This window comes from Carassius carassius, chromosome 12 (assembly GCF_963082965.1).
Source record: "Carassius carassius chromosome 12, fCarCar2.1, whole genome shotgun sequence".
In the NCBI taxonomy this organism is placed as follows: Eukaryota; Metazoa; Chordata; class Actinopteri; order Cypriniformes; family Cyprinidae; genus Carassius; species Carassius carassius.
Window position 1 is genome coordinate 2,385,179 of NC_081766.1, and position 27,981 is coordinate 2,413,159.

Here is a 27,981-nt window from a genome sequence, read left to right on the forward strand (position 1 = left end):
TGACAGAACTTAATTTTGTGGGGAACTTTTCCTTTGAAGGTGTTTGACAGACAGTGTTGTTCTCCTCAGGTGCATTATGAATGGTGGCGCAGGATCCTGAAGTACTTCTGGATGTCTGTGGTGATGTACACCATGCTAGTGCTCATCCTAATCTACACCTGTCAGTTTGAGAACGCCATCAACTACTGGTCCAGAATGACGGGGTTGTCAAAAGATGGGTGAGTTTTGAACCTCCTTATTATGTTTGATCAGGTGGATTTGCCACCAACCATACTAGAGAGTTGCTTTGATGTCTAAATTTATTTTATTTTATTATATTATATTATATTATATTATATTATATTATATTATATTATATTATATTATATTATATTATATTATATTATATTATATTATATTATATTATATTATATTATATTATATTATGTTTTGTTTTGTTTTGTTTTGTTTTGTTTTGTTTTATTTTATGCATTTAGCAGACGCTTTTATTCAAAGTGATTTACATTGCATTCAGGCTAACAATTTTCTCCTGTCAAGTGTTCCCCGGGATTCGAACCTCCAACCTTGCGCTTGTTAACGCAATGCTCTACCGCTTGAGCTACAGGAACACTAAACAGTGTACATCTGAATTTGAACTGAATTTAAAACTTCCGACCAAAATAAAAGTGTTTTAAGTCAGAAGAATGCTGTAATGATTCCCTGTCGCTCTCTCAGACTGGAGGCCATGGGTCTGGAGAAGTACATCCTCTCTGATCTGTTCACCCGTATCTTCATCCCCACGTCTTTCCTGCTGGTCTGCATCCTGCACCTGCATTACTTCCACGACCGCTTCCTGCAGCTCACCGATCTCAAAGCTGTCATCAGCAAAGAGCAGAGCACCATTTACAGGTAAGAGATGACCGCTTTCCCACTAGTCACAGCTGATGCTACCAGGAAGTGTGGTTGTGTGATGTCATTTTAGGTCATGTCTCATAATATCTGAAATCTGATTAAAACGAGTCACATTTAAGGTCACAACACAAATGCATACCAGTAACCACATATCAAATCAACTAATTTCTTAGTGAGATAATTATAATAAAATAAAGAAATAATTAAAATAATTATTATTATTGTTATTTTGAGCAATAATTATTATTTTTAAAGCAATGCATTACGAGAGCTATTATTTAATAAACGATTATAATTGTTGTCATAATGATTATTACGTGATTGTGATTGATTATGGTTGTTATTAGTATTTATTATTATTACTAGGCGGTATATCGAGTTTGTTCGATATGTAGATAAATAGGCTATATGGTATGAGGCAATAACGTCTATATCAATATCAAATATATCATATCTATAATAGCAGAGGACAGAGAGTGAGCTGCTGTAGGCAAAGTGCAGACTCCAATTTGTCCTAACATCGTTTAAAACTATTAGCCCAATCTGATGCTCTGACAAAAATGCGACATGCGCTGTTTAATGCATTTGAGATGTGCTGTTTTCCTCAGAGCAGAACTTACATTTCACAGGTATATTCTCCATCTGTAAATGTTAGAAAGTCATGGAAAAATTCAATTTTGCTGTGAGGAGCCTTTTGTACGGTGGCCGAGAGAGCTCAATGCACTGCAAATAGAAACAAACACCTCCAAATTAAGAAAACATCATCATTTGACAACACACGCTGCAAATTCTCACAACAGAACCAAATACAGAAATGCATTCGGAAATAGACAAATAGAAATACAATGTCATTTGCAGCGCATTGATCTCTCTCAGCCACCGTACTTTTTCAACTTCACAGACTTCAGTGAAAGAGAGCCGCCACTCACATGTGCAATCACTGCGTCATATGTAGAATTTTAAAACCTACAAGTAAGTGTATTTTATGATAGCAGATAGCAGTAATGGGGAAGTCAAAAATGTAATGCAAAAATGAATCTGTGCTCTTATGTTTATTTGTTTTCATTTTTAGTTTAATGATTTTAACTTCTGCCTTAAAAAGCATTATTTTTATTTTTACATTGTAATGTTACAATGTTAGAATTTAATTTAATTTTAGCCCCTTTTTTGCACATAATGGAGAGCATAGCCTACTTTCACTATATTTGTTTTCATTGCCTTTAATAATAATTGTTTTATTGGACAAAATTGGGAAGGATGTAAAAAAAAATGTGTGTATATATATACATATATATATATATATAAAATACAAATAGAAAATACAAAGAGAATACCTAGATATGTAATGTATATCGCATTTCAACCAAAAAATACCGATATGAGAGATATGAGTTTTTGGTCATTTAGTCCAGCCGTAATTATCATCATCATCATCATCATCATCATAATCATCATCATCATTATTGTTGTTATGAATAATAATAATAATGATAATAATAATAAAAAATAATGATTGTTTGTTGATAATTTACTCTTGTTGTATTGCTTTAATAATGAATTGTAAACACAAAATTTATAGCAATATTTTACTATTTTTGTTTGTTTGCTGAACTTAACTTGGCCCTGTTTCATGCCTCATTTCTTCATTTCTCACTTGCTTCTTTCATGATTGGTTTCTCTCTGCTGAATTTGCATTTTTGCAAATACATTTTCTTATTTTAACCAATCATGTGCTCCCGTCTTTCCCCTGCCATTCCTCACCTTACAGCTTTACTAAAGTCAAAATATCCTGACGATAGTCCTGCTCTTGGCCTCTGACAGGGAATCAATCTCCTCAGCATGTCTCTGAAATGCACGACCTCTCCTCCTCAAAGAATCTCTCTGTCCGTTTTTTTCTGTCTCACCTTTAATTGTGTGAAACTTTTCATTGCTTTCATTTCGTATATTTCCATTCTGTAAATTGCTTCAACAGCATCAAGCAAAAAATCTCTTCCTCAGAGCAAGTAATTGTGGTATACCATGCAAGCGTTTAAACCCTTCATAGCAGCGAGACCATCTGGAAGAGGCCATTGCCACTAAAGGCTGAAATATTTGTTTGTTTTGATTTGTGTTTTTTGGTTACATGATTCATGTATTGCAGAAACATTCATTGCTTCTTTACAAAAATAATGCAATCCAGCTTGTTCCTTATGGATCTAATGCACAAAGCTTGTTTTCCACCCAAACCCTGCCTGTGGAATCCTGAATCAAGGTTTTTAGGCACTAACATTTAAATAAAAGCAAGTGATCTACGTTCAGTGAAAATATGTTTGATTAATCAATTAGAGGAACTTTCCTCAGATTTTAAATACAAAAAGCTTTTGATAAATATGTAATAAAGTAATAAGAATTATTGTTGGTTCTTTAATTTATTCTCATCTTTTTGAGTGTCAGAATGTTGAATTTGCCTGAATTTATTTATTTTCTTTATAATCCCTTCACATTTTCCTAAGAACTTTTTTAATAAAATAAAAACTTTAATTGCATTAAATGCATTTTTAAAAATCAATCAAATAATTTACCTGTTATTGATAGATATAGTTTTATTGTTAATTAATTTTTAATAATTTAGAATTCATTTTTAAATAATTAATAACTATGTAGTGGTGTTATTATACACACACACACACACACACACACATTATATATATATATATATATATATATATATATATATATATATATATAGTTTGAAGAGTAGATGCATTTTAATTTGTTTATATTTTTAGTCTTTATTTGATGTCATTATCAAACTGGTTAATGTTTGAACATTTTTAACTAAAGAAAGAACAATGCATTTACTTGTATTTAATTCAAAACAAATGTACAGAAGATGTGTTGTATTATCATGCAAATCCAATTGTATGATCATAAAATCAGATCTTTATTCCTGGACATGTGATCATTGTTTTAACTTACTGTAGATTATGCATAGTTTAAAGAAGCTTCATTTCAGGTTTTCAGGAAGTCAGTGCATCTAACTGAAGAATCACTTATGTCACACACACACATACACACACATATATATATATATATATATATACTGTAAATTGAGCATTCTCTTCTAATGCAATCTTCCTGATCTCTAGACTGGCTCATCCTGATGGGAGTCTGGCCGATCTGACAATGATGAGCTCATCTCCAGAGCCACTGCTGAAGGAGGAGAAAGAGAAAGAGTCCATGAACGAGGTGATGCTTGTGGACTGTGTGGACGAGGAGAAGAAGAAAGAGTCTCTGTCCATCCATTCAGCTCATCTGTCCAGTCAGGAGGACATTCAGCAGTTCAGCGCCGCCACAGATCCTGAACTGCCCTCAGAACAGAGCTCAGGTACTGCAGTCCAGTCTTGTCCAGTCTGGCTAGTTTCGTTTATTCATTTTAGTACAGTATATTTTCCATACTTTTGTATAGTTTTGCATGGTCCTGTATGGATTTTATCCTGCTGTAGTCTAGTGTAGTTACATTCATATATCAGTTTTACACATTTCTTATTTTATTCTATATAGTTCTATGCACCAGAATATGTATATGTATGTATATTTATATGTTTATTTACTTAATTATTTCAGACTGTTATGAAAATAACACTAGACACAAATAAGTTAAAATTAAGACCTTACATTGCCATAAAAGTGAAATGCACTGAATCTTATTTAAAAAAAAAAATGTGCATATATATATATATTTTTTTTTTTTTTTTTTTTTTTGTGTGTGTGTGTGTGTGTTTGTGTGTGCTAAACCAGTAAAGAGAGCATTACATTCAATGATTTCAAGTCCTCTATATTATGAAACTATTGGCTAGTTCTGCAGTTCCACATTTTTCTTTTTTTATGCATTTATATGTGTGTGCTTAACTTTAAAGTAATTACTCCTCGCTTCTGTATTTAGACCTCAAGAATAAATGGCATTTGGTGGTGGACCGGCTCACGGTCCTGTTCCTCAAGTTCCTGGAGTACTTCCATAAGCTGAAGCTCTTCATCTGGTGGCTCCTGGAGATGCACATCATCAAGATCGTGTCCACTTACATCATCCTGCTGTCTGTCAAAGAGGTAGAAGCACACACTTGAGATTACAGTACAGTAATCTGAAGGTGTTTCTGTTTCTCACGTGTGTCTCTTGCAGGTCTCGCTCCTGAACTATGTGTTTTTGATCTCATGGGCGTTTGCGCTGCCGTATAAGCAGTTTCGAGTTCTCGCTTCTAGCGTTTGCACCATCTGGACATGTGTCATCATCATCTGCAAGTTGTTGTATCAGCTACAAACCATCGAACCCAAAAACTACTCAAGTAATTGTTCTATGGTGGGTTTCTTTACTCGTCAAATGAGTTTGACATTTTTCAGATGGGATTCGTTTTCATGTAATGAAAAGCGCTTGTCATTTCAAACCCATCCATATCTAGTTTGGCTGTAGCAGAAGAACAGATTTGCTGGTTCTTGTGTTTAATCATGTGATTGTGGTCTCTGTAGCCATCCAACTACACAAACGAGCAAAAGATGGCCATGGATCATTCTCTACTGTACCAGAAGCCTGTGGATCCTGCAAACTGGGTCGGCTTGGAGAAGTTTGAAGAACCTGTACTGCCCAACCTGAGGGTGAGGAGACAAGTTTATCAATAACGTATGATACCAAACAAGCCTCTACCGAGTGCCAATTTCATGTGTTATGCTAAATGTGCAACCTATTATTATTATTATACGTCCAAGTATACCTATCATTACCTATTACACCATATTATAATTTTTATTAAAGTCTAGGATTACATAGATTTAAAGCTATATTCCGTACCTTTTATTTCTTTTGTTAAAGATTATTGAGCAAGTACTGTACATAAGCGATCAGTGTTTTAAATCTCCTTACGTTAGTCTGATTCACAATGGTAAGCTTGTTGGCACAATTGGCAAATATTGTAAATATAAAACTAATCCAAAGGCGCATGTATTATTTAATGTATCCTCTTCAGGTGGAGAGTCTTTCTTTTCTGAAGATGAAACATTTCATTGTTGAAGTGATTGAATTGTTGAATTGGCTTGTTTACATTCATCTCCTCACGCTTCTCTTTCTTTCTCAGAATAACTTGTTGATGTTGGCCATCTTGGCGTTTGAAGTCACCATTTACAGACACCAGGAGTTTTTCCGTCTGAGAAACAAACTCTCTCCTCCTCCCTCTCGGACCATCTTTCATGACATCACCCGACAACACCTCGACAACAGCATCATCAACTGTGTCAAATACTTCATCAACTACTTCTTCTACAAGTTTGGTTTAGAGGTGCAGAGGTGTCTGTCTGTATGTCTATGTCTGTCTGTCTGTTTGTCTGTGTCTGTCTGTCTGTCTGTATGTGTGTGTCTATGTCTGTCTCTTTGTCTGCCTGTCTGTCTGTGTGTGTCTGTCTGTCTGCATGTCTGTCTGTGTCTATGTCTGTCTTTCTGTCTGTGTCTGTCTGTCTGTCTGTCTGTCTGTGTCTGTGTCTGTGTCTGTGTCTATGTCTGTCTGTCTGTCTGTCTGTCTGTGTCTGTCTGTATGTCTGTGTCTATGTCTGTCTGTCTGTCTGTGTCTGTCTGTATGTCTGTGTCTATGTCTGTCTGTCTGTCTGTTTGTCTGTGTCTGTCTGACTGTATGTGTGTGTCTATGTCTGTCTCTTTGTCTGTCTGTCTGTGTGTGTCTGTCTGTATGTATGTCTGTGTCTATGTCTGTCTTTCTGTCTGTGTCTATGTCTGTCTGTGTCTGTCTGTCTGTGTCTGTCTGTATGTCTGTGTCTATGTCTGTCTGTGTCTGTGTCTGTGTCTGTCTGTCTGTCTGTCTTTCTGTTGATATATCATTCTATCAATCTCTTTATTGTTCAAAAACTCTGTCTTGTTCCTTCTGGCGTCAGGTGTGTTTCCTGTTGGCGATCAATGTGATGGGTCAGCGGATGGATTTCTACTCCATGCTGCACGGTTTGGCTCTGGCTGTGGTAATGTACAGACGCCAGAGGAAAGCCATCGCTGAGATCTGGCCCAAATACTGCTGCTTCCTGGCCTGCATGATCACCTTCCAGTACTTCATCTGCATTGGAGTCCCACCGGCTGCTTGTCAAGGTGTGTGAATTTATGCCTTTTTCACATGACTGTCTTATTAATCACAGATTCACATTTTCTCAGTGATACTGATGCAGAAACTCAGGCGTGTTAAAAGTATTTTAACACATCATTCTTCAATTTTGAAGCAGTGGGTTTAGTAAAGTATAGTTATTTTCAAAGCATGCAAATACAATATGTGTGGCATCTTTGTGCAAAGACCGATCATGTGAAGCACATCTGAATTTGAAAAATAGTAATAAACATCCAAGTACACTTAGTGCAGCACTGGGTCGACTTCTGGGATATCATAACATCTGTATGTCTGTATGAGTTTTGCATTTTTCCATTGATCTAGAATGTTTATTTCTCTAAACTTGTCTTTCTAGATTATCCCTGGAGGTTTTCCGAATCCATGATGGATTCTGACATCATTAAATGGCTTTACCTTCCTGATTTCCACACTCAGCCCAACTCCTTGTTCCTCGCCTGTGAGTTCTTCCCTCAGAAATATTCAGCATTGCTTATATGTGTTTCCATTTAACATTAGAGATTGTTCTTCTCAGCAGGACATGTGAACATGAAACGGCGGTCAAACCTAATCAGAGTCAGACTTTTGATCTTCAGCATAATGTCTGGTCCATTTTGGTCCAGGTTTTTCTGACCCACAAGCAAACTGACCGACCACATTTATATTTTTTAACGTGACGTTTAAGGAGCTCTCCTCTGCTGCTCTGTTTGTCTGATGTAGATGACTTCATGCTGCTGCTGTGTGCGTCGCTGCAGCTGCAGGTGTTTGAAGATGAAAACATAGCAGCTGTTCGTCTGATGGCGGGAGATAACGTAGAGGTCTGCCGAGACCTGGACGCAGCGTCCTTCAGCGTTCACAACCCTGTACCAGACTTCATTCACTGCAGGTACACACACTTAACTTACAAGTGCTCAAACACTTATATGTGAAAACTTGTGGAAAAACTACAGTTGACTAATAATGTTTCAGTGGAGCAGTAGGGAATCTTGAAGTGAGTCTCAATTCAAAGCCATTTAGATTAAAATAGACTAGATTACAGTAGTTGTATAACATAATAATTCATTAACAGCAACAACAATACTAATTATTATTATTTATTTATTTATTTGGGCTAGATGTTGTGTGAATTTTGTTTCAACTTGAAAATTTCCTCTTTCAGACAGAAAAAAGAATAAAGGACAAATAAATCAAGTACATACTGTATATAGAGTAAGTACAGTATGTAAATAACTATTTTTTCAGATATTGTTTTAATTGGAATAATCAAATGCAACTTTCAGAAAGAGAAAAGTATAAATAAATCAAATTAACAAGTAAATATGTAAAAAAAGAAAAAAAAATATAAATTTCTCCTTCAAACTAAATGAAAAATAAATAAAGCATACATAAATCAAGTAAGTAAATGAATACATTTTGATGCAAAATATAATAATCAAGCAAGGACAAATTTATCAAGGATAAATAAATCATGTTAAATAAAGTAATTTTTTCCAATATTGTTTGATTTGAATTAATCAAATGCAACTTAGAAGATTAAAATGTTCTCTTTCAGACAGATAAATTATAAATAAATCAAATAAACAAGTAAATATGTTGTCTTATCCAAGGCCTGTGTCTAAACACAGTGTCTAGCGTCTACAAACCGACCGTGAAGCCCAGAGGATGTACTTTAACTTTTGAAGCTTTAAGCATGCAAGAAAGTGAGCAGCTCGTCCATATACATGTGAAGGAATTGCTTCGGGTATCGATCCGCTCGTTATAATTATGCCTGTCAGGTTGTCTGATACTATATATGAAATGATGCAGAACATTTAAATAAATGTTGCCTGCATTCCCATGTGCATACTTCTGTTCTGTCAGTTTTTCACTGTTAAAATGTTATCTTCTTTGCAAGTTTTATTAAACTAATTATTTATTTAACTTGTTACAATATTTTATTTACAATGTTTTGTTTTCAACCATAATGCTGATAAATGCTTAAATATTTTAAATTTTTTTTATATTTATATTTTTTTGTATTTATATTTATATTTATTTAAAGCCATCATATAAAATAATGTTTTAGTTACAGTGAATGAAGTAGAATTTTTAATGTTCAAATACTTTCTCCTCTGATATTTCTTTTAATGAACTCAAATTGTTTATTTGTTTTACATTTTTATTTTAGTTCTATTTTATTTTCAACGATCATATAGTAAAATGAGTTAGACTGCCGCAAGCAGCACATTATCTTAGAATTATGCATTAAATTTGCTCTACATTTGTCATATAATTATCAAAAGAAATAATGTTTTAGTACCAGTGAATGAACTGGGTAAAAATACTTTTTTTCCTCTCCTAATTTATTAACTCATCTCAACATTTTATTTTGTTTGACATTTTTTTGCTTTATTTTTTAGTTGTATATTTTGTTTGTCCAAGTTAAAGCTCTTATAGTTCTATTTGACCCTATGAATCACCTGTGATTCAAGCCAGTGTTGCCAGGTCCACGGTTTTTCATCACCAAACATCATTTGTACTGCGTCTTCCATTCAATAATCGCAAAGAGCTTTGTGCTTCATTAATTCTGATTAAAAAACAAAGTTTCAGTTTCAAGTACATTTTCATTGTACATTTTTGCACAAAAGGTAATTTTGACGCTCTTAAAGGTGACGTGACAAGTAACTGCGCGGAGCGCGAGTCTCTTCCGCTTTAATAGCTACAAGTTAAACATGAAATAAACATGAATGAACATCAGAAGGTATGTTGAATGATAAAGTACAACTTTCAGAAATGTATCATGTCTCATGTAGTCACTCAATCAGCCTTTCAACGGAAAGAAAGACAGCAGTTAAACAGCAATATGTCACTTAACGATGCATTTACCTCTGCAAAGTTATCCAGTGTTCACGGATCATTAGTTAGCTATAGAACAAATACACTAGAGGCAGCTTATTTACTGTTAATTATAAATGTATTTATGAATAAATCTGTTATAATGCCAAAACTACATTACAGTATGTGCAGTTGAGTTGTATAAAAGAGTTTCTTTCTTTTGAGTTTGATTTATTATAATCTTAAAATAAACAGCATTGAGTTACGGAAACCCCGCATATGACATGCATGAAAAAAATAGTAGGCTATATCATGTGCACGATTTACTAATTCATTCCCTCAGTGTACTAAACCGTGCACATGATTACAATTAAGTTCCCTCGATTTACTATTTAGTTCACTCGATTTATAAATAGTGCGCTTGATTTACTAATTCGTTCCCTCGATTTGCACAATCAGAGCCAGCCCTAGACCTTTGGGGGCCCTAAGCAAAATTCGGTTGGAGGCCCCTTTGACCGTTTTAAGTAAGGCCTAAAGAAAAGCAATGACTACCTTATAACTATACTGTACATAGTATATCTACTATGTTATTTTTACATTTTTTAGTCTATTAAATTATGTTTAAATTATTCTATGTATGCTGTATGTTAATTATCTTTTTTACGCTGCTGGTCCTGAGTAAGTATTTTGTTCTTATGTGGCAACATGTACAGAATGACAATAAAAGACCTTGAGTTCTTGAGTTGAGTTCCATGTTTGATGTTTAAAAGGAAAATTATGATACCACTGAATGAGTGCAGTTCAACGAACACACACTGATGAACTTGCTGAATAAGAAGACTGATAAAGTGATTTTCACTGACCTTCAAAGAAACATTTTTAATTGACACCAGAGTTTAAGAGGCACAAACAACAGTCTATATATAATTTAAATGAAATCGAGCAAATAGAATAACATTTAAATAAAATATATATAATAATAAATAGAACATTTAAATGTTAGAATTTTTCAAATAAACAAAATGAACAATAACATCTAAAACACCACAATCAAGATTAATAGTAACAATAATAAGAATTAGGTAATATTTCAATAGAACTATTAAAATCCATATTTGTGCAGAATGATGTGCTCAAAGCAACATGGAGTCACAGTGTGCAGCGCTGCGCTGCTCAAGTGCGCATTTAAAAGTTCACGCCACAAAGCGAAGAAATGTCGAGCTCACAAATCCTAATGTATATCTGTCCAACAGTTTATTGATCATTTGTTTCTTCACAGTTTTAAATTCCAGTTATTGTGCGTTTGATGCCGATTCATACTCCTTGTGATGTGTGTGATCTAACAGGCAGACGGTAGCGAGTCGTTTAAAAACAACAAACATAAAATACAAATACACAAAATAAAGTCATTTTATGCAAATCCACAGCCTTTTATCTAGAGATCAAGCATTATAATGTAAATATATCATATGATATATTGGAGAGTTTTACCGTGCACGAGTCGCGCCCTTTTTGAATAACGTTTATGAATGGAGAATGATTGACGAGGAAAAACGAGTTTCCGTAAACTTTAATTTAATGATGTTAATAGTAGGCCTTTCGTGATAGTCGATAAATCAATTAATCGCACTATAAAAAAAATGAGCTCGATATTTTTTTCGGCCGCGATAATTTCTTTTTTCAATTTTTATTTAAGAAATGTAACATGTCACGATGTGTGGTCAGTCTGGAGCGCAGCCTGTGGACAGCCCGTGGCAGACACACCCTTTCCGATGGCAAAGTTGTCCCAGGAATAAAGAATTAACGACTTCACTTGTCTCCATTGAATCCAATGGGGTCGCTGTGTCCATTTCTTTTACTGTCTATGGTGTCAACGCGCCCAGTGAGTTCACACACACACACACACACACACACACACACACACACTTTCTTTCCAAAGCGCCCGGGCAGTTGCGCTCAGGGGCGGACTGGCCATCTGGATGAGTGAGTCGATCGCGCGGCCGTGGCCGATATGTTTTGTTTGCATGAGTGTTTTGCCCTCCCTCCCTGTTTAGTTTGAAAGTGAAAGTGAAGTGACATTCAGCCAAGTATGGTGACCCATACTCAGAATTCGTGCTCTGCATTTAACCCATCCGAAATGCACACACACAGAGCAGTGAACACACACACACACTGTGAGCACACACCCGGAGCAGTGGGCAGCCATTTATGCTGCGGCGCCCGGGGAAATTGGTCTACTCCATTGCGTATACTAAACACACCCCCTTTAACGTCGTCTATTTTACAGAGAGAGAGAGAGACAGATTTATCCGGTACAGCAAATTTCTCTGAGCAGCAGGCCATTGTAAACGTTCACTTAAAACATAACCGACTGTGTTTACGAGAATACTTGCAGAAACAATTATTTTTAGAGTGACTCTAGGGGGCCCTCTGCTGGCTACGGGGCCCTTTGCAATTGCAAGGGTCGCTTAGTGGCTTGGCCGGCTCTGTGCACAATTTATGTAGTTTTTCTTGCATGTCATGTGCGGGGCTCCATATTGAGTATAATAGATTAGTTGTTCATTTTGGAGCGAACTCGAGGGCTCCCTGTTCCTGTAATTAATCATATTAGTCAGGAGAAGCTAAACTGTCGGCAGATATCATTCTGAATAATCAGCATCAGCTGAGAAATATAGTATCATTGCACCCCGTTTGGAGAGATCATTAGACAGCTGTTTGTTAAAGGTTGCTCTCATGTTGCTTCTCTCAGGTCGTACCTGGACATGCTGAAGGTGATCATGTTTAGCTACCTGTTCTGGTTCGTCCTGACCATCATCTTCATCACGGGCACGACTCGGATCAGCGTCTTCTGCATGGGTTACCTGGTGGCATGTTTTTACTTTCTGCTCTTCGGTGGCGATCTCTTGCTCAAGCCAATCAAGAAGCTCCTCCGTTACTGGGATTTCCTCATAGCTTACAATGTTTTTGTCATCACAATGAAGAACGTGTTTGCTGTGAGTGTCTTATCCCTTAAAGAAATGCAGTTATTTATTGATTTATTTATTGTGTAGATAAATAATAAGAACATCCGATGTCCGCATATTTTATTAATTTATTTCATTTTAAATTACATTTTTATTTATTTTACAGTATATACTCTACATTTAGCATCTAATTATCATAAGAATTTTTTATATCTGTGAATATAAAATTATAGTGAAACATTTTTATTGTGTATTATATATTATTTTATTTTTCTGAAACATGAATCATGCTTTCAAGTTGACTACGCTACATTTTCAAAGCAATAAGCATTTTTGTAGGAAAATTTCATCAATATTTATTTTTTATATTAATCACGTCAGCTACCAAATATCATGATTAATTATTTTACATACTCTACATGTACAGTAGCATTCAATTATCATATGAAAAAGTTGAATTAGATAAAAACATGACATCAATGAAGCATCTTTGTTGCATATTATTTGGTATTTAATAAACAAAATTACATCAATTTAATATCTTTATTTTTTTAATGTTCAAATGAGAATCATATTCTTTAAAAAAAAATTTTTTAATTTTTTTCAGCGAATGAAGTATTTAGGATTTATTGTGTTAAACTATTAAGATTAATCATGATTAATTCTCTTAATCGGTTGAAGGGGCTAATAAATGCATAAGCAGAGAAAATTAGTGAAGCAATATATTAAAAGATGAGTAAGTAGCATGCAGTTTTTTTTTTATTTATTCACAGATCTTGGCGTGTGGTTATATCAAGCATCTGGTGAAGAATAATTGCTGGTTGGTTCAGCTGCTCAGTCTTGCCTGCACCATAAAAGAATACAAAGCTCTTGAAGGTAAAGAAGGGTTTGTTATGTTATAGAAATTAAACACATATTGTGAGCTTAAAAATTTTTTTTGCTTTCAAAGACACCATAGCATCTGTCTTTCACAAAAAAAGATTGTGTTGTCCAAAAACTGATTATTACGAATATATTTCAATATAAAACTATCAAATTCCCATCTCTGATGGCTTCATATGTTTTTTGTGTGTCTTCAGGCGTGCCTCTAGAAGAATGTGAAGTGCCTAAGGACGAGGCCGGTATCATCTGGGACAGCATCTGCTTCACGTTCCTCCTGCTGCAGAGACGTGTTTTCATGAGTTACTACTTCCTGCATGTGGTCGCAGACATCCGCGCCGGACAGATTCTAGCTTCTCGGTACCACGTGTTTACATACGTTTACCCAGATTGCTTGTCATGTTTACTTTTAGGAATAATTTTATATTTGCAGTTTGAAGAACTTTTTTCTGCCGTGTCTCTTTATCTCACAATTCAGACTTTTCCCTCATAAATCTGAGAAGAAATTAAAACCTTGCAATTGTGAGGAAAAAGGTCGGAACTGTGTGATGTTCTCCCAGAAATCTAAGAAATAAAGTCAGATTTCAAGTTGTAAATTCAGAATTACAAGATAATATAAACTCACAATTGTGATAAAACAAAAAACAAAAAAAAAGAACATCAGAATTGCAAGATATAAACTCAAAGTGCTGAGAAAAGGAGTCTGAGTTGTGTGAGATAAAAGTAATTGTTAGAAAAAAAAGGATGGAATACGAGATGTAAACAAAGAATTCTAAGAAAACAATTCTGAATTGTGAGATCTAAACTCAAAATTCTGAGAGAGAGAGGAAAAAGTCTAGGTTATGAGATGCAACCTCAGAATTCTGAAAAAATGCAACTTGCAAATAACTTTTTTATATTTTTATTCCACGGCAGAAAAAAGCTTCCATACATTTCAAATATAAGAACCCTTGATTTTTCAGTATGGACTAAGAACATAAATGTGTAATTTCTAGACTGTAGTAGAGTCTAAATGTCAGTCCAGTACTGAGTGTTGTCTGTCTGTCTGTCAGAGGAGCAGAGCTGTTTCAGGCCAGTATTGTGAAGGCTGTAAGAGCTCGTCTGGACGAGGAGAAGAGATCCATGGAGCAGCTGAAGAGACAGTGAGAAACATCCTTTCATTCATGTGCTGTGATCTTTGTGTTTGTCTCTGTTTCTTGATTTCATGACTTGCATGTAGTTTTTATTCAGCAAGAATGCATTAAATTGATCAAAAGTGACAGTAAAAATATTTATAATGTAACAAAACATTCAATTAAAAAAATGCAGTTCTTTTGAGCTTTCTGTTAATCAGAAAAATGTTAATTAAAATGTTTCTTAGGCAGCAAATCATCATATTAGAATGCTTTCTGAAGATCACGTGACACTGAAGACTGAAGTAATGATGCTGGAAATTCAGCTGCGCATCACAGGAATAAATTAGATTTTACTACTGTATATAATCACATAGAAAACAGTTATTTTAAATCAGAATGATATTTCACATTATTACTGTTCTTACTGTATTTATGATCAAATAAATGAAGGCTTGGTGAGCAGAAGAGACTTCTCTTTTTACATTAAAACAACCCAACTTTTAAACATAAGCATATATTACAACAATGTACATGTTTTATTTGATTTGATTATTATTATGTGTGCTGTGAATGATTTCTCTCACTACCTTGAATGCATTAATTTAGGATGGATCGTATTAAGACGCGACAGCAGAAGTTCAAGAGAGGAAAGGAGAAGATGCTCAGCATGGCTCAGGAGTCTGGAGACGGGAAGAAACTCGTCCAGCCCGACAACAACGATGATGAAGATGCTGATGATGGTATGATGTAGATCACGACAGTAGGAGAGCGGAGTAGTGATAAAAAAGTGTCCTTTCTTAGGAACTTCATCAACAGAACAGTTAAAGCCATCGTGAATGGATTTAATTGCATATTATTTCCATAAAGCAACTAGGAAAAGGTTTTAATTTCCAATTTCACCATCACCTCTGATGTGCTTTCATTAACACTCTGACGTTTCATTTGCAGAGAAAAAGAAAAACAAGGTGCAAAAAAAGCAGTGGTGGAGGCCTTGGGTTGACCATGCGTCCAGTAGGTTCCTCATACCTTCCTCTGATCTCACTGATCCTTGTGTCCTTGACCAGAAGTCAGAGGATTCCCATACTGCACCTGGGCTCCGTCGCACCATCACACACCATACAGACCTCAGACTTTTCTAAATCTATCTATTTAAGGCTATCTGTCTTATGAATGCACAAACCGTATTAAGTACCAGTGGTAGAAACTTTAAAGCAGGCATTTTATCAGCAATCACATTTTCCTTGATCTTTTAAAGTGTAAAACTTAATTATGACTATTCTAAAAATGACATTGATTTGATGCCTTAAATAGATCTGTACAGCTGCTGGAGGAAAGGCTGAATGTCTGGATGGTTCTGGTTTATTGTAATGTGAGCGTATGAGCCATTGAACAGAGACATACAGTAGAGAACCACTCTGCTTTATTAAAATCCACTAGAAACACTGTTGTAGAAAAGAGAGAGGCTTATACCATATAATAATATAATATAAGAATCAATGTCAGCTGCTTTGGTTTTATAAGAGTAATTCATCCATAAATGAAAACGCTGTGTTTTTTCTTCAATGGAATATTTAAAGGAGTTTTTTAGCAGAATGTTCACGGTGCTCTTTTTTTGTGCAATGAAAGTTAACATTTTGTTATTTTTACAAAATGTATACTTTTATTCAGAAAAGACGCATTAAATTGATCAAAAGTGACAGTAAAGACATGTATAATGTTACAAAATATTTATATTTCAAATAGATGCTGCTTCTTTGAACTTCCTATTCATCAAAGGCTCCTGAAAAAATAAAAAAAATCAGCTTTGACATGACAGCAATAAATTATATTTTAATTATATTCAAATAGAAAACAGTTCTTTTAAATTGTAATAATATTCCACAATATTAAACTGTTTTACTATATTTTTATACAAATAAATGAAGCCTCAGTAAGCAAGAGAGACTTCTTTCACAGACATCTTATGACCCCGAACATTTGAACAGCGGAATAAACTGAATAATATGAAGATTACAAAATAATTGTTCAATAAACTTTCATAGTATTCCAGGGGAACAATCATTTGAGTGACAAGAGGGTTAGTAAATGTTCATTTTTGGGTAAAATAACTTTATAAACCAGAAGTTTATGCTCCCTCTCTTCTTTAATATAGAGAGTGCTCAACAGAAAAGCATCAAAAAGCAAAAGAAATACCCTCAGCGACTTAAAATTGGTTTTGTGTTCCAGAGTCACATATATATGATTACACTGTAACAAGGACACCTTAAAATAAAGTGTAACCCCATATTCATATACTATGGTATTTACGTGTATTGCAAAGAGTACCATAGTATTATTATCATGATCCTGTCCAAAAAGCCACGGTATTACTGTGGTACCATGTCTGAAAACCATGGTAGGTTTTTTTAAATGAGAGACACTAATCATTATAGAAAATTTGATCTTTTTTGGAGATCTTTGGGGCCATGATTTGGATTTGTAAATCCCAGGCCCACAAATTAAATGTTGAAATATTTTCCCAGCATCCTCTCTGTCCTCCTCCTCCATTGCGGCTCTTCGGTTCAAGGACACGAGGCAGTTTCCTTCTCCAAATCCTGTTTTGCCATGCAATTGTGAAACTGCAGACACAGAGGTGTTTCTGAGCTGTCAGATAACAAATTAACACAACTAGAGATAAGAAATTGATCTAGTTTTATTGTCATTTTGTTGTTTTTGTTTTTTGATAATTACTGTTGAAATACAGTAGTATTAAAGAAAAGCATAAAATGGGATATGAGAGATTTAATCTTTATTGTTTGTTGTTGTACTTCTTTTTAATTATGTTTATGACTCATGCTAATCTGTTATGCCCTATGAACTTAGTTTGACTATTTTTTTTTTTTTCAATTTAGAGATTCAGGTAAGTTTGGTCACAAGATTCCTTGGGATTTTCTCAAGCACTGTATGTGCAAAAACTTTCAAAACAATTTCAACCTTCATTATATATGTATATGTAGGCATGTTTATGTATGTATGCTAAACGCTCTCCTCCGTTCCTCTCTCAGTTATTAGAAGTGGTGATTATTACCTGTTTGAAACTGACAGTGAAGAGGAGGAGGAAGAAGAGGACAGAAAAGATGAAGAACAGCCCAAGAGATCAGCCTTCCTGGTGAGTGAACCGCTGCTGGTCGGATTGAACTTCTCTGGAGTCAAACTTGTTTGAGCTTCTAACTTCGCAAGTTTGCATATGTGTTTTCGGTTTTGTATGTTTTTGATACATCAGGCTTTTAGTGTATGATACAGTGAGAATATGGATCAAGAATATGTAATTTGGTTCAGACGCTGATATTTATACAGACAAAAAGTATGAAATTCTGGTGCTTTATAACAGACTACTTAATTAAAATTATATAAATATCAGTTGTCATTCTATATCTCCCAATATGTCTTAGTAAGATGATATTTAAATCCTTTATGAATCCAAATATGTGACCTTGGACCACAAAACCTTAAGTGTCTTAAGTGTCCATTTAGATTTACATAGTATCTGAAAGCTGAATAAATAAGCTTTCCATTGATGTATGGTTTATTAGGATCGTACAAAATTTGTCTGAGATACAACTATTTGAAAATCTGGAATCTGAGGGTGCAAAAAAATCTAAACACTGAGAAAATCACCTTTAAATTTGTCCAAATAAATTCTTAGCAATGGATATTACTAATCAAAAATTATGTTTTGATATATTTACAGTAGGAAATTTACAAAATATCTTCATGGAACATGATCTTTACTTAATATCCTAATGATGTTTGGCATAAAAAAAAATCAATAATTTTGACCCATGCAATGTATTTTTGGCTATTGCTACAAATATACCCCAGCGACTTAAGACTGGTTTTGTGCTCCAGCGTCACATACATTGATGATTGAGAGATAAACGTTCCTCAAAATCCCGATGATCAGATTTGAAACTCACATTTGAACTTGATTTTATGTAGAAGCAAGTCAATTTTAAAGTGTTTAACTTGAAATATTACAAAAAATATCAAAGTTATTTTTTCTGTTTTATTTTTTAAAATCTGTAAAGATTTGACCTCAAAAGACATGTGAAGCTTGAGCTGATGTTGGACGTTTATGCAATTGCACTAAAAGAGCTTTATGGCTCAATACACATGGAGTAGATTGTGTGAGATTTTTATTTATTTAAAACAAATATTTTACATTACTTAGAAATTTGCATTTTAAATGTGATACTGTAGGTTTTATAAGAAGTTAAAAAGTTTATCCTAATGGAAATTGTTATTGCTCAGATGCTGCCCTGATGTAGTAAAGATGAAACAATGTTTACAAACACCACTTTACTTCAAAGGGAAAAAGAAAATTCTGTTGGGAAAATACTTACTTTCTCATTATTTACAACTTTGGTCAAAGCCAATCAACTTCATTTGTGTGTCTTCTCCTCTTAAAATAATTCCAACATTTTACATTGTTATTTCCCAGAAAATTCTGCGTTAGCGTTGTTTTATCCATCTGTTTAGTGACAAACTCCTGTATTATTGTTCATGTGTTGTTTTGTATAGTTCTGTAACTGTTTGAAAGGCTTCAGGACACTGATGCTGTGACTTTCTCCTGATTTCTCTCCTCTCAGCGAGCGATCAGAAAGTTTGCTTCGGCCCTCGTGGCTTTACCCAGATCAGTCATTAAACTGCCCAAAACTGTTCTGCAGTATTTAATCAGGGCGGTCAAGGTACCACGGCGGAGAACGTGTTGTCTGTGTTTGCATCTCTGTGTTTGTTGATGGTGTTTTATTGTTATTAAGATTTCCATTCCATGTTGTTCCAAATGTGTTATTTGTAAAAAATATGAAATGGTGAAATATAACTCTTTCAAGGATGCATGGAATGGAAATGTGTTGTTCATTGTTTCATGTGGTGTTTTTTGCGGGACAGTACTTTTAATTCAAGTCAGTTCATTGTGTCTATTCTGTTTTATTTACTTGTAAATGATGTGATTTGCTCCACTGCATTTAATAAGTGACCACAAAAAGAAAAACATCAAACCATTTTACACCGAGTGTGAATCATTCTGATGTTACTGGAGCAAAAACCATTTACTGTCTTAGTTTTCTTGTGTAAACCGGATTCAAACAACTCAACCCAATAACTGAATAAATACACCTCAATATACATGTGTATACAAGTCAAAAATTCAAATGGCTTTCAAAGATTTAAATGGAAATCAGTTGTTTGTATTCAGTGTGGGTATTCTGTGGTGGTTCTGCTTGTTTGTCCAGATTCAGTCAAACTCAGCCTTCTCAGGCATTAAAAACCAAAACTTGAATCATGAGTTAAATTTAAACTGGCTTCCTGAAACGGCTGAATGTGCGACATGTTGATCACGTTGCAGCACTGTATTTAATCATTGCATTATTAAATGAATTCATATTGATGCTCTGTAGTTTGTGTACCACACCTGGATTGCTGACTCTAAAGCAGCTCTGAAAGAAAAAGGCAAAGGGAAACGTCATTTCTGGAAGCGATACGGCCGCAGACGTAGAAAAGACAAGAAAGAAGGTACGGCAGCCTTTAACATCTAAAAATTTTGGAAGCTTGTTTCTGTCACCAATAAAAAAGATGCGATTGCAAGTAAGAATTGTGATTTTAAAAGCCTAAACGGGCTTCGATAGAGAATTGAATTTGAAGAACTGTTTCTATAATTGCTGGTCTAACGGACAAGCAACTTTCTGTGTCTAGGTCATGTGGCGATAGAGATCGGTGAAGAAGACCGTCAGAGTTCAGAGGAAGACAAAACGGACGGACCAGGTGTGTTCTAGGAGCGCTTTCATTTCCTGTTCATATCAACTTCAGACAAACCAAACTAACCTTTCCACTTCCTGTAGACAATATTATCAAGAGGGTTTTCAACATCATCAAGTTCACCTGGGTGCTGTTTCTTACCACCATTGAGAGCTTCACCAAGTGGCTGAACTCCATCTGCAGAGAATACATCGACATCTCCACCGTTCTGCGCATTGAGCGCTGCATGCTGACCAGAGAAGTCAAGAAGGTTCTGCATATATATTTATATAATTAAGTGAAATAAAGTAACAAGTTTATGGAACATGTTTATGTTGTCCTAGCTAACATTGGTTTGTCCTGCAGGGACATGTGCCGTCCCGCGAGAGCATTCATATGTACTACCAGAAGCAGATGAAACTGAATGGATCTCATGAATCTGGACTGGACCGGATCGGTGAGGAGGACTCCTGCTCAAACAGAGACCACCGCAGACGGGTCAACCACAGTCTGGATTCCTTCGCTTCCAGAGACAGCATGTCCAGGTCTTGCTCTTTGACTTATGTTAGTATAGGGTGAATCTGACATTTCAAAAGAATCAGAATAAAATAGTATGTTTTGCATAATATTTTTTTATGACATTCATGACAGTTCATGTTTTTTTTCTCTGGAGCAACATCTGAGAACCAGGAGATTTTGCAAACTCATTTTTTTTAACTAAATTTGTCTTTTTCATTGCATTATGTTCCCACTCATGTCATCTGTCCATCCGTCAGTGCATACACCGAAGCCACCATGCTGTTTTCCCGTCAGTCCACCTTGGACGATTTGGATGACATGCCTCAGAATATTCCCAAAACCAGCGAACGTGCTCGTCCCAAACTGCAGAAAATGTACAGTTTGGAGATTTCCAACTCCTCTTTGGACAGTGGAAGCAGCGTCATGTCCAGGTGCTGAACTCATAATCATCACATCTTCATCACATTCATCCTCACCCTCCACACTCCCATCATATGGAGGACCAAACCTGCAGAAATTAAAAATAAACAAATATATAGATAAGTAAATGTAATAATGTAAATATTTAAATTTAAAAATACAATTGAACCCTGAATTGATTTGTATTACTCTTTTCTTTTATGTATTATTTTCTGTATTTAACTTTACATTTATTTTGAACTTTTATTTACGTATTCTTTGAATTATTTATTTATTTATTATTATTCTTTATTTAATTTGTTTTATTCATGTATTTATTTGTTTTTAAATGTATTTATTCATGCATTTACTTTATTATATGTATTTATTCCCACATATATTTATTTCCAGATTTATTTGTTTATTTCTTTTTTTACTTTTCTATGTGCAACATAGAAATGAGGGAAGCAGTGCTTGTGCATGCAGAAACTAATGAAATTAATTATTATAATTAATGCAATTTAATATTGATATTATTAAGACCATTATTAGTATTATAAATGTCATCTAGTGGAACTAAATGGAACATTTAACATAATTAATAGTAACAACAACAGTAATAATAATAATAATAATAATAATAAAAATAGTGTTATTATTAATATAAAATAATACAGTAAATGTATTATTATTATAATAATAATACATATATAATACATATGTTTTTTTATTGTAGCATAAATACAACGATTGGTTCTACATATTGGTTATAATATAATAACAATAATAATTTTAATATTGTTATAATAATACATCAACTGTTTCTTGTTTGTGGTTTTGTTTCCAGTGAAGTTACTCAATCCACCACACTTTTCTCTCGGCAAGGAACCAATGACAGTATAGATGAGATCGAGGACGAGAGAGAACAGGTGGAGTCAAAAGAGAAGGAAACTGTTGGAGAAGATCATGAGGAAGTGAAACAGGAAGCTACGAATGAGCTGGCAGAGGAAGCGACACAAGAAGTGACGGATGAGCTCATAGAGGAAGTGATACAGGAAGTCTCAGGAGAAGTGGAAGAGGGAAAACAATGGGATTTGGTGGTTCCAGAGAAAGCAGTTGAAGATGTTCAGGTTCCTCAGCTGGATTATGAGGAGCATCGAGAGGAAGAGCAGTGCATTTCTGAAGATGAGGACGGTGAACAGTCAATCCGACTGGATGAAGGTGAATCATCAGGACTGGAAAACATGGAGACAGACGTGGTCAGTGTGCAGCTTTTCACCCCGGACACAGACGCCCCCAACACCTCGGATGCTGACATGCCGCCCAGCTACAGCAAAGCCGTGAGCTTCAACTGTCTGTCTATGAGCTCGGTCGAAAGCTACAGCGACAAACGGCGGATGCTGATGACGCCTGACAGCAGATCTGATCTGGACGACCCTCCGCTGCCCCCCATGACCACGGATCTGACCGCCAGCGAACTGCTGCTCAACAGGTGAGTTAATCTTGATTACATTACAGCTTCTTCAGAAGGGTCTGTGGTGTCAATGTGGTAAGAAATCCCAATACTGACATAATATCTTACTACATACTTTTGTTTTACTATTACAGTCTTTATTAATACTTTGAATTTGCTTTTTATTTTTAGATTTTCAGTTTCATTTTTAATCATTTTATTACGTTTTGGTAATTTTTTATCAATTTGTTTTTTTTATCAATTTATCTTTGTTTGGAAAATCTTTCGTTTTAGTTTTTGTTTATGCTTTTTTTCATTTGTATTCATTTTTTAATATACATTTCTAAATATTTGTAATTAAATTTGTATTTAAGCTTTAGTTTTATCTCAGTAATTTTATTATGTGCCTTTATCATTTTTTATTATTTTTAGTTTTTTATTTGTGATTAAGGCTTAGTTTTATTACAGTTAGCAATTTTTTCATGTGCTTTTGTTTCAGTTATTGTTTTCAAAGATGTTTGATATTAGTTTTAATTTATATTTAAGTTTTAGTTTGATTTCAGTGAATAGTTTTGTCATGTGTTATTTCATTTTTTTGTTTGTTTTTAAAATACCAAAATATTTGTAACTTTTTTATTTAAGCTTTAGATTTACTTTTGTTTCAGTTTTATTTAATTTTAGTATTTTAACTTAAATGCATTTAATTTACTTGCATTTACTTTATTAATTTATTTGTAGATTTAAATTGTTTTATTTCAGTTACTCATTTTACTTTAAAATTTTAAATCTATATACAACTTTATATCTCCATATCTGTAATACTATTAAATATTATTTCAGCTTTAATTTAAAATATATATATTTTTAATACTTTTCTGTAGTTTCAGTTAGTAATAATAACACCGGTAATACTAAAGAATGCAATTTCTCCTCACCAGCAAAACTAGTGCACAATAGAAGTGTGAATTGTTGGTATGTGATTGTCTGCATACGGTCATTTAATAAGATTGTTTTTACGCTGTTACCCAGAATGTTCTATGATGAGGAGCTGGAGAACTCTGAGCATTTCTATAAATCGCAGCCGCTCGGGCTCCAGCTGTGTTATGCTCTTTATAACCTGCTGGTGGCGCACTCTGAGATGGTCTGTTTCCTGGTCATCATCCTCAACCACATGATCTCGGCTTCCATGGCTACGCTGGTGCTGCCCATCCTCATCTTCCTGTGGGCGATGCTCTCCATTCCTCGGCCCAGCAAGCGTTTCTGGATGACGGCCATCGTGTACACAGAGGTCAGAGTTTGTTTTTTGGAGAATGCTATAGAAATTAATTCTGTAGGCACAGATTCTGTGCAGGCCAAGTTATACACCATCAGGCAATCCAAGATCTAAATGAGTTTGTATCTTCATCAGATCAGATTTGGAGAAATGTATCATTGCATTAGTGTCTCAGCAATGGATGCTTTGCAGTGAATGGGTGTTGTCAGAATGAAAGTCCAAACAGCTGATAAAAACATCACAATAATCCACAAGTAATCCACAGCACTCCAATCCATCACTTAATGTCTTGAGGAGCCCGAAGCTGCGTGTTTGTAAGAAACAAATCCATAATAAAGACAATTTTATAATTAAACCATTGAGTCCTTTGTCTATAATATTGCTTTCTCGAGTAAAGGAGTCATCTTGAATCAAGAGATAACTGATTGACTAGAGTGCTGTGGATTACTTTTGGATCATTGTGATGTTTTTATCAGCTGTTTGGACTCTCATTCTGACGGCACCCATTCACTAAAGAGCATCCCTTGATGAGCAAGTAATGGAATGCTACATTTCATCAAATCTGATGAAGAAACAAACTCATTTAGATCTTGGATTGCCTCGAGGATGAGGACAATTTCAGCAAATGTAAGTTTTAGGTGAACTATTCTGTTAAATGTGTGTATGAATAATTCATAAATGTGTTTTTATTTCCTCAAGGTCACCATCGTCGTCAAATACTTCTTCCAGTTCAGCTTTTTCCCATTCAACCAGAACCTGGAAGTCAACAAAGGGAAGCCATACCATCCGCCCAACATCATCGGCACAGAGAAGAAAGAAGGATACGTGCACTATGACCTGGTTCAGCTGCTGGTGCTGTTTTTCCACCGATCCATACTAAAGGTTCGCAACTTTCAAGTATAATTGTGCTTTTTGTTAAAAAATAAAAAATAAATAAAATGTATATATATATATATATATTCTTGCTTCAAGCTCAGCTAATGAAAATATGTTCTAAGAACGATTTGCTGATGTTCCCATGAGGTCATGAAAATATTATTTCCAAAAGTGTCCAGAATGTTTAGATGTTTTCAAAAGGTTTTTGTTCTTTCAGCCACGCTAAAGTTTAAAGGAACATTCTGTTTGATCATTTTAGGAATGTTACATTTGAATGTTCTCTGAACATTCCAAAACCGGTAGTAACATTTGAAAAACTTTAGACATCATTAGATGTCCAACTACAACATTTCTGAAAAATCAAGTAAATAATGTTTTTGGGCTTTTGAGCAAAAAACAAATAACTTTGAACAAATGCTCTCTCTAACTTTTCAGTAAATGTTCCCTGTTAGCTGTGAATTAGCATATGCAAAAATGTATGCAGAGTATATAGAAATTAAAAACATAAATAAGTATATTTTTATTATTATATTATATTGTGCATTTTTTTTTTGCTTTAAGTTTTGCACACTAATGGATGTTGTGTTCCAAACTCTTGTTCAGAATAAATAACCGCTGCTTTGCTTGTTTTCTGCTTTAGTTTTGAGACGTTTAGCAGCTTAGAGGAAAGATTAGAGCCAAGATTCAGCTAGAAACATAATTCACCAGACATTAAGAAATCTAAAAGAAGCCACTAGACTTTTGAGAGCTTTGAAAACCATAAAATGTATTTTAAAATCAGTTGCTAGCGTCTGAGGATTATTGAACTATTTCAAAAAATCAAACACAAGTGAAAAGCTTCAGCATGACATTGTACTTTTCACCAGGGTACCAAGTAATATAAGAAAATAAAAACAAAAAGTATACATAAAATTCATAAATATAATATATAAAATATTTAAAAATATAATAATAATCATTCTTAGTTTTTTTTTACTTTGCGATTTTATGAAGTAATTAAAACTTTTGTGATTTTAAAACACAATCCAACATGCCTTCATAAAGTGTAACTTTTTGAAATATAATATGAGCATTTTGGATTTATTTAAGATGTTTGCTATTATTTTACAGCCCTGCAGTACCTAATTTTGTGTTTTTTAATGTATTTATTTGTATTGCTTAATGTAATGCTATAGCTATTTTTATCCTGTTTGCAGAAACTGCCTTTTATTTACTTTACAACTTAAGCAGGCAATAAATGGGTCTCGGATGAATCAATCTAGCAATAGAAAACTTTAGGTTTGTTCTCCTTCATTAATGCACTTGCTGTCTATCTCTATCGGGGGCTCAGTGTCACGGACTCTGGGATGAAGACGACCCTAAAGCGTCCCATAAGGATGAGTGTCTTAGTCAGGACGAGTCTGTGGCCGAGGGGAAGATGGCACCCAAGGAAGAGAAGAAGAGTTCTCCATGGTACTCGTTCAAGTCTGTGAACCTCGGCATGTTCGTGGACTCGTCCAAGGTGCACAAGGACGTACGTTACCCTGAGCATCGGCCTCACCTGTCGCGAGAGAGCACTAGTGGATTTCACCTGTCCCGCCGCTCATCTGTGCACTCCAAACACGGTGAGGAGTCATAACACAAACATCCCAGACCTCAGATTCACATGCATAGATAAACTCATGCATCGATTTCACTAGTACTGGCTCATCTTGATCTAGCATCATCATTGTGAAATTAACCGTTTTTTTTAAGCATTGCTATAGTGAAGTTTGGTTGCTGGTTGGGTTTCACAGGCAGCTCAAGCACACGGAACAGCATTCGCAGGGAAAACAGCATCACAGAGCCAGAAATTCCACAGAAGAGCCGGAAAGAAATGATCATGGAGAAGATCCGAGAGCAGCTCATCAAAGTAAAGGTTTATGTGATAAAAAAGTAAGTGTGTTTGGGAAAAGAGATGCTATTGTGAAATATTTTTTTTAAAATGCATCATGTTTATTTACTAAACAAACAATAATAATAATAAAAATCTTAGTTTAAAAATTATCACATTTATAATATTATATCAAAAGAATGAAATTATATTAAATAATTGTAATCTTTCTCCACCTCTGAGGCAACTTTTTCTTTCTGTGGATGCAGTGAAAGCTGTGTGGGAGAAGACAAATAATATCAACCAAAAATATCAGAGCTCAGTTTATGGGCCCTGTGATTTCCACAGTGTGTAAAACATGGACTGAATCATGAAATGCAGTCATAAAAATAGTAGAATTTTAGATTTTAGATTTATAATTTTAGATTTCTTAATCTGATCAATATGGATTAGTGCCTGTGATTATTAAAATGCAAAATATGAGGTTTGCATGTTTTGTGTGTATCTACAACACATACTGAAGCATGCATGACACTCGTCTGTAGTCTCAATATGTGCATTTCACTGTTTCATTTAAGAAAACTGTCATCAGATACACACAAAAACTTAAAGGCCTTCATGAAAACCTGTCAAAATAAAAGCTTGGTTTAACTTTTATTATTTAATAATGACCAAAATGGCTTACTATTGTACAATGGAATGTACTTTTCAAATGAATAATAATAATAATAATGCAGTATATTAACATTATTTTTAAGGGGTATAAAAACATTTTTGGTCAGTATTTAAATTTTAAAGAGAAGATCTCTCTTGTGCAGCACTGTTTTCCAAAAAAAATGTTTTTAAAGGTTAATGCATATGCTTTATTACCACCGTCTTTGATGATAAATTTGCATTCAATTGTAAAACAAAAAAAATCCAGACAATTAAAACAGACAACAGATTTTTGGAAAAAAATATTTCTTATGACACTATTATTGTTATCATTTTAATAAATGATTACATTTTATGAATTCAGTTATTAGACATGCCTTTTGCTTGTTTAAA

General features: G+C 34.5%; 1 protein-coding gene across 1 annotated transcript in view; it reads left to right on the forward strand.

The window, feature by feature from the left end:
* The window catches only part of LOC132154454 (piezo-type mechanosensitive ion channel component 2-like), a 71,379-nt gene that overhangs the window by 34,578 nt on the left and 8,820 nt on the right, over positions 1–27,981 (forward strand). The window contains exons 16-43 of the mRNA XM_059563018.1: positions 70–218; positions 715–888; positions 4,020–4,258; positions 4,817–4,977; positions 5,051–5,227; positions 5,395–5,520; positions 5,997–6,197; positions 6,802–7,006; positions 7,375–7,476; positions 7,737–7,902; positions 12,580–12,823; positions 13,567–13,669; positions 13,873–14,032; positions 14,725–14,814; positions 15,394–15,527; positions 15,736–15,798; positions 17,832–17,935; positions 19,416–19,514; positions 20,226–20,340; positions 20,521–20,589; positions 20,667–20,833; positions 20,929–21,107; positions 21,339–21,512; positions 22,328–22,972; positions 23,963–24,221; positions 24,906–25,088; positions 26,413–26,686; positions 26,858–26,996. Coding sequence (XP_059419001.1) covers positions 70–218; positions 715–888; positions 4,020–4,258; positions 4,817–4,977; positions 5,051–5,227; positions 5,395–5,520; positions 5,997–6,197; positions 6,802–7,006; positions 7,375–7,476; positions 7,737–7,902; positions 12,580–12,823; positions 13,567–13,669; positions 13,873–14,032; positions 14,725–14,814; positions 15,394–15,527; positions 15,736–15,798; positions 17,832–17,935; positions 19,416–19,514; positions 20,226–20,340; positions 20,521–20,589; positions 20,667–20,833; positions 20,929–21,107; positions 21,339–21,512; positions 22,328–22,972; positions 23,963–24,221; positions 24,906–25,088; positions 26,413–26,686; positions 26,858–26,996 — 4,901 coding nt within the window. The remainder of the gene's footprint in view (positions 1–69; positions 219–714; positions 889–4,019; positions 4,259–4,816; positions 4,978–5,050; positions 5,228–5,394; positions 5,521–5,996; positions 6,198–6,801; positions 7,007–7,374; positions 7,477–7,736; positions 7,903–12,579; positions 12,824–13,566; positions 13,670–13,872; positions 14,033–14,724; positions 14,815–15,393; positions 15,528–15,735; positions 15,799–17,831; positions 17,936–19,415; positions 19,515–20,225; positions 20,341–20,520; positions 20,590–20,666; positions 20,834–20,928; positions 21,108–21,338; positions 21,513–22,327; positions 22,973–23,962; positions 24,222–24,905; positions 25,089–26,412; positions 26,687–26,857; positions 26,997–27,981) is intronic.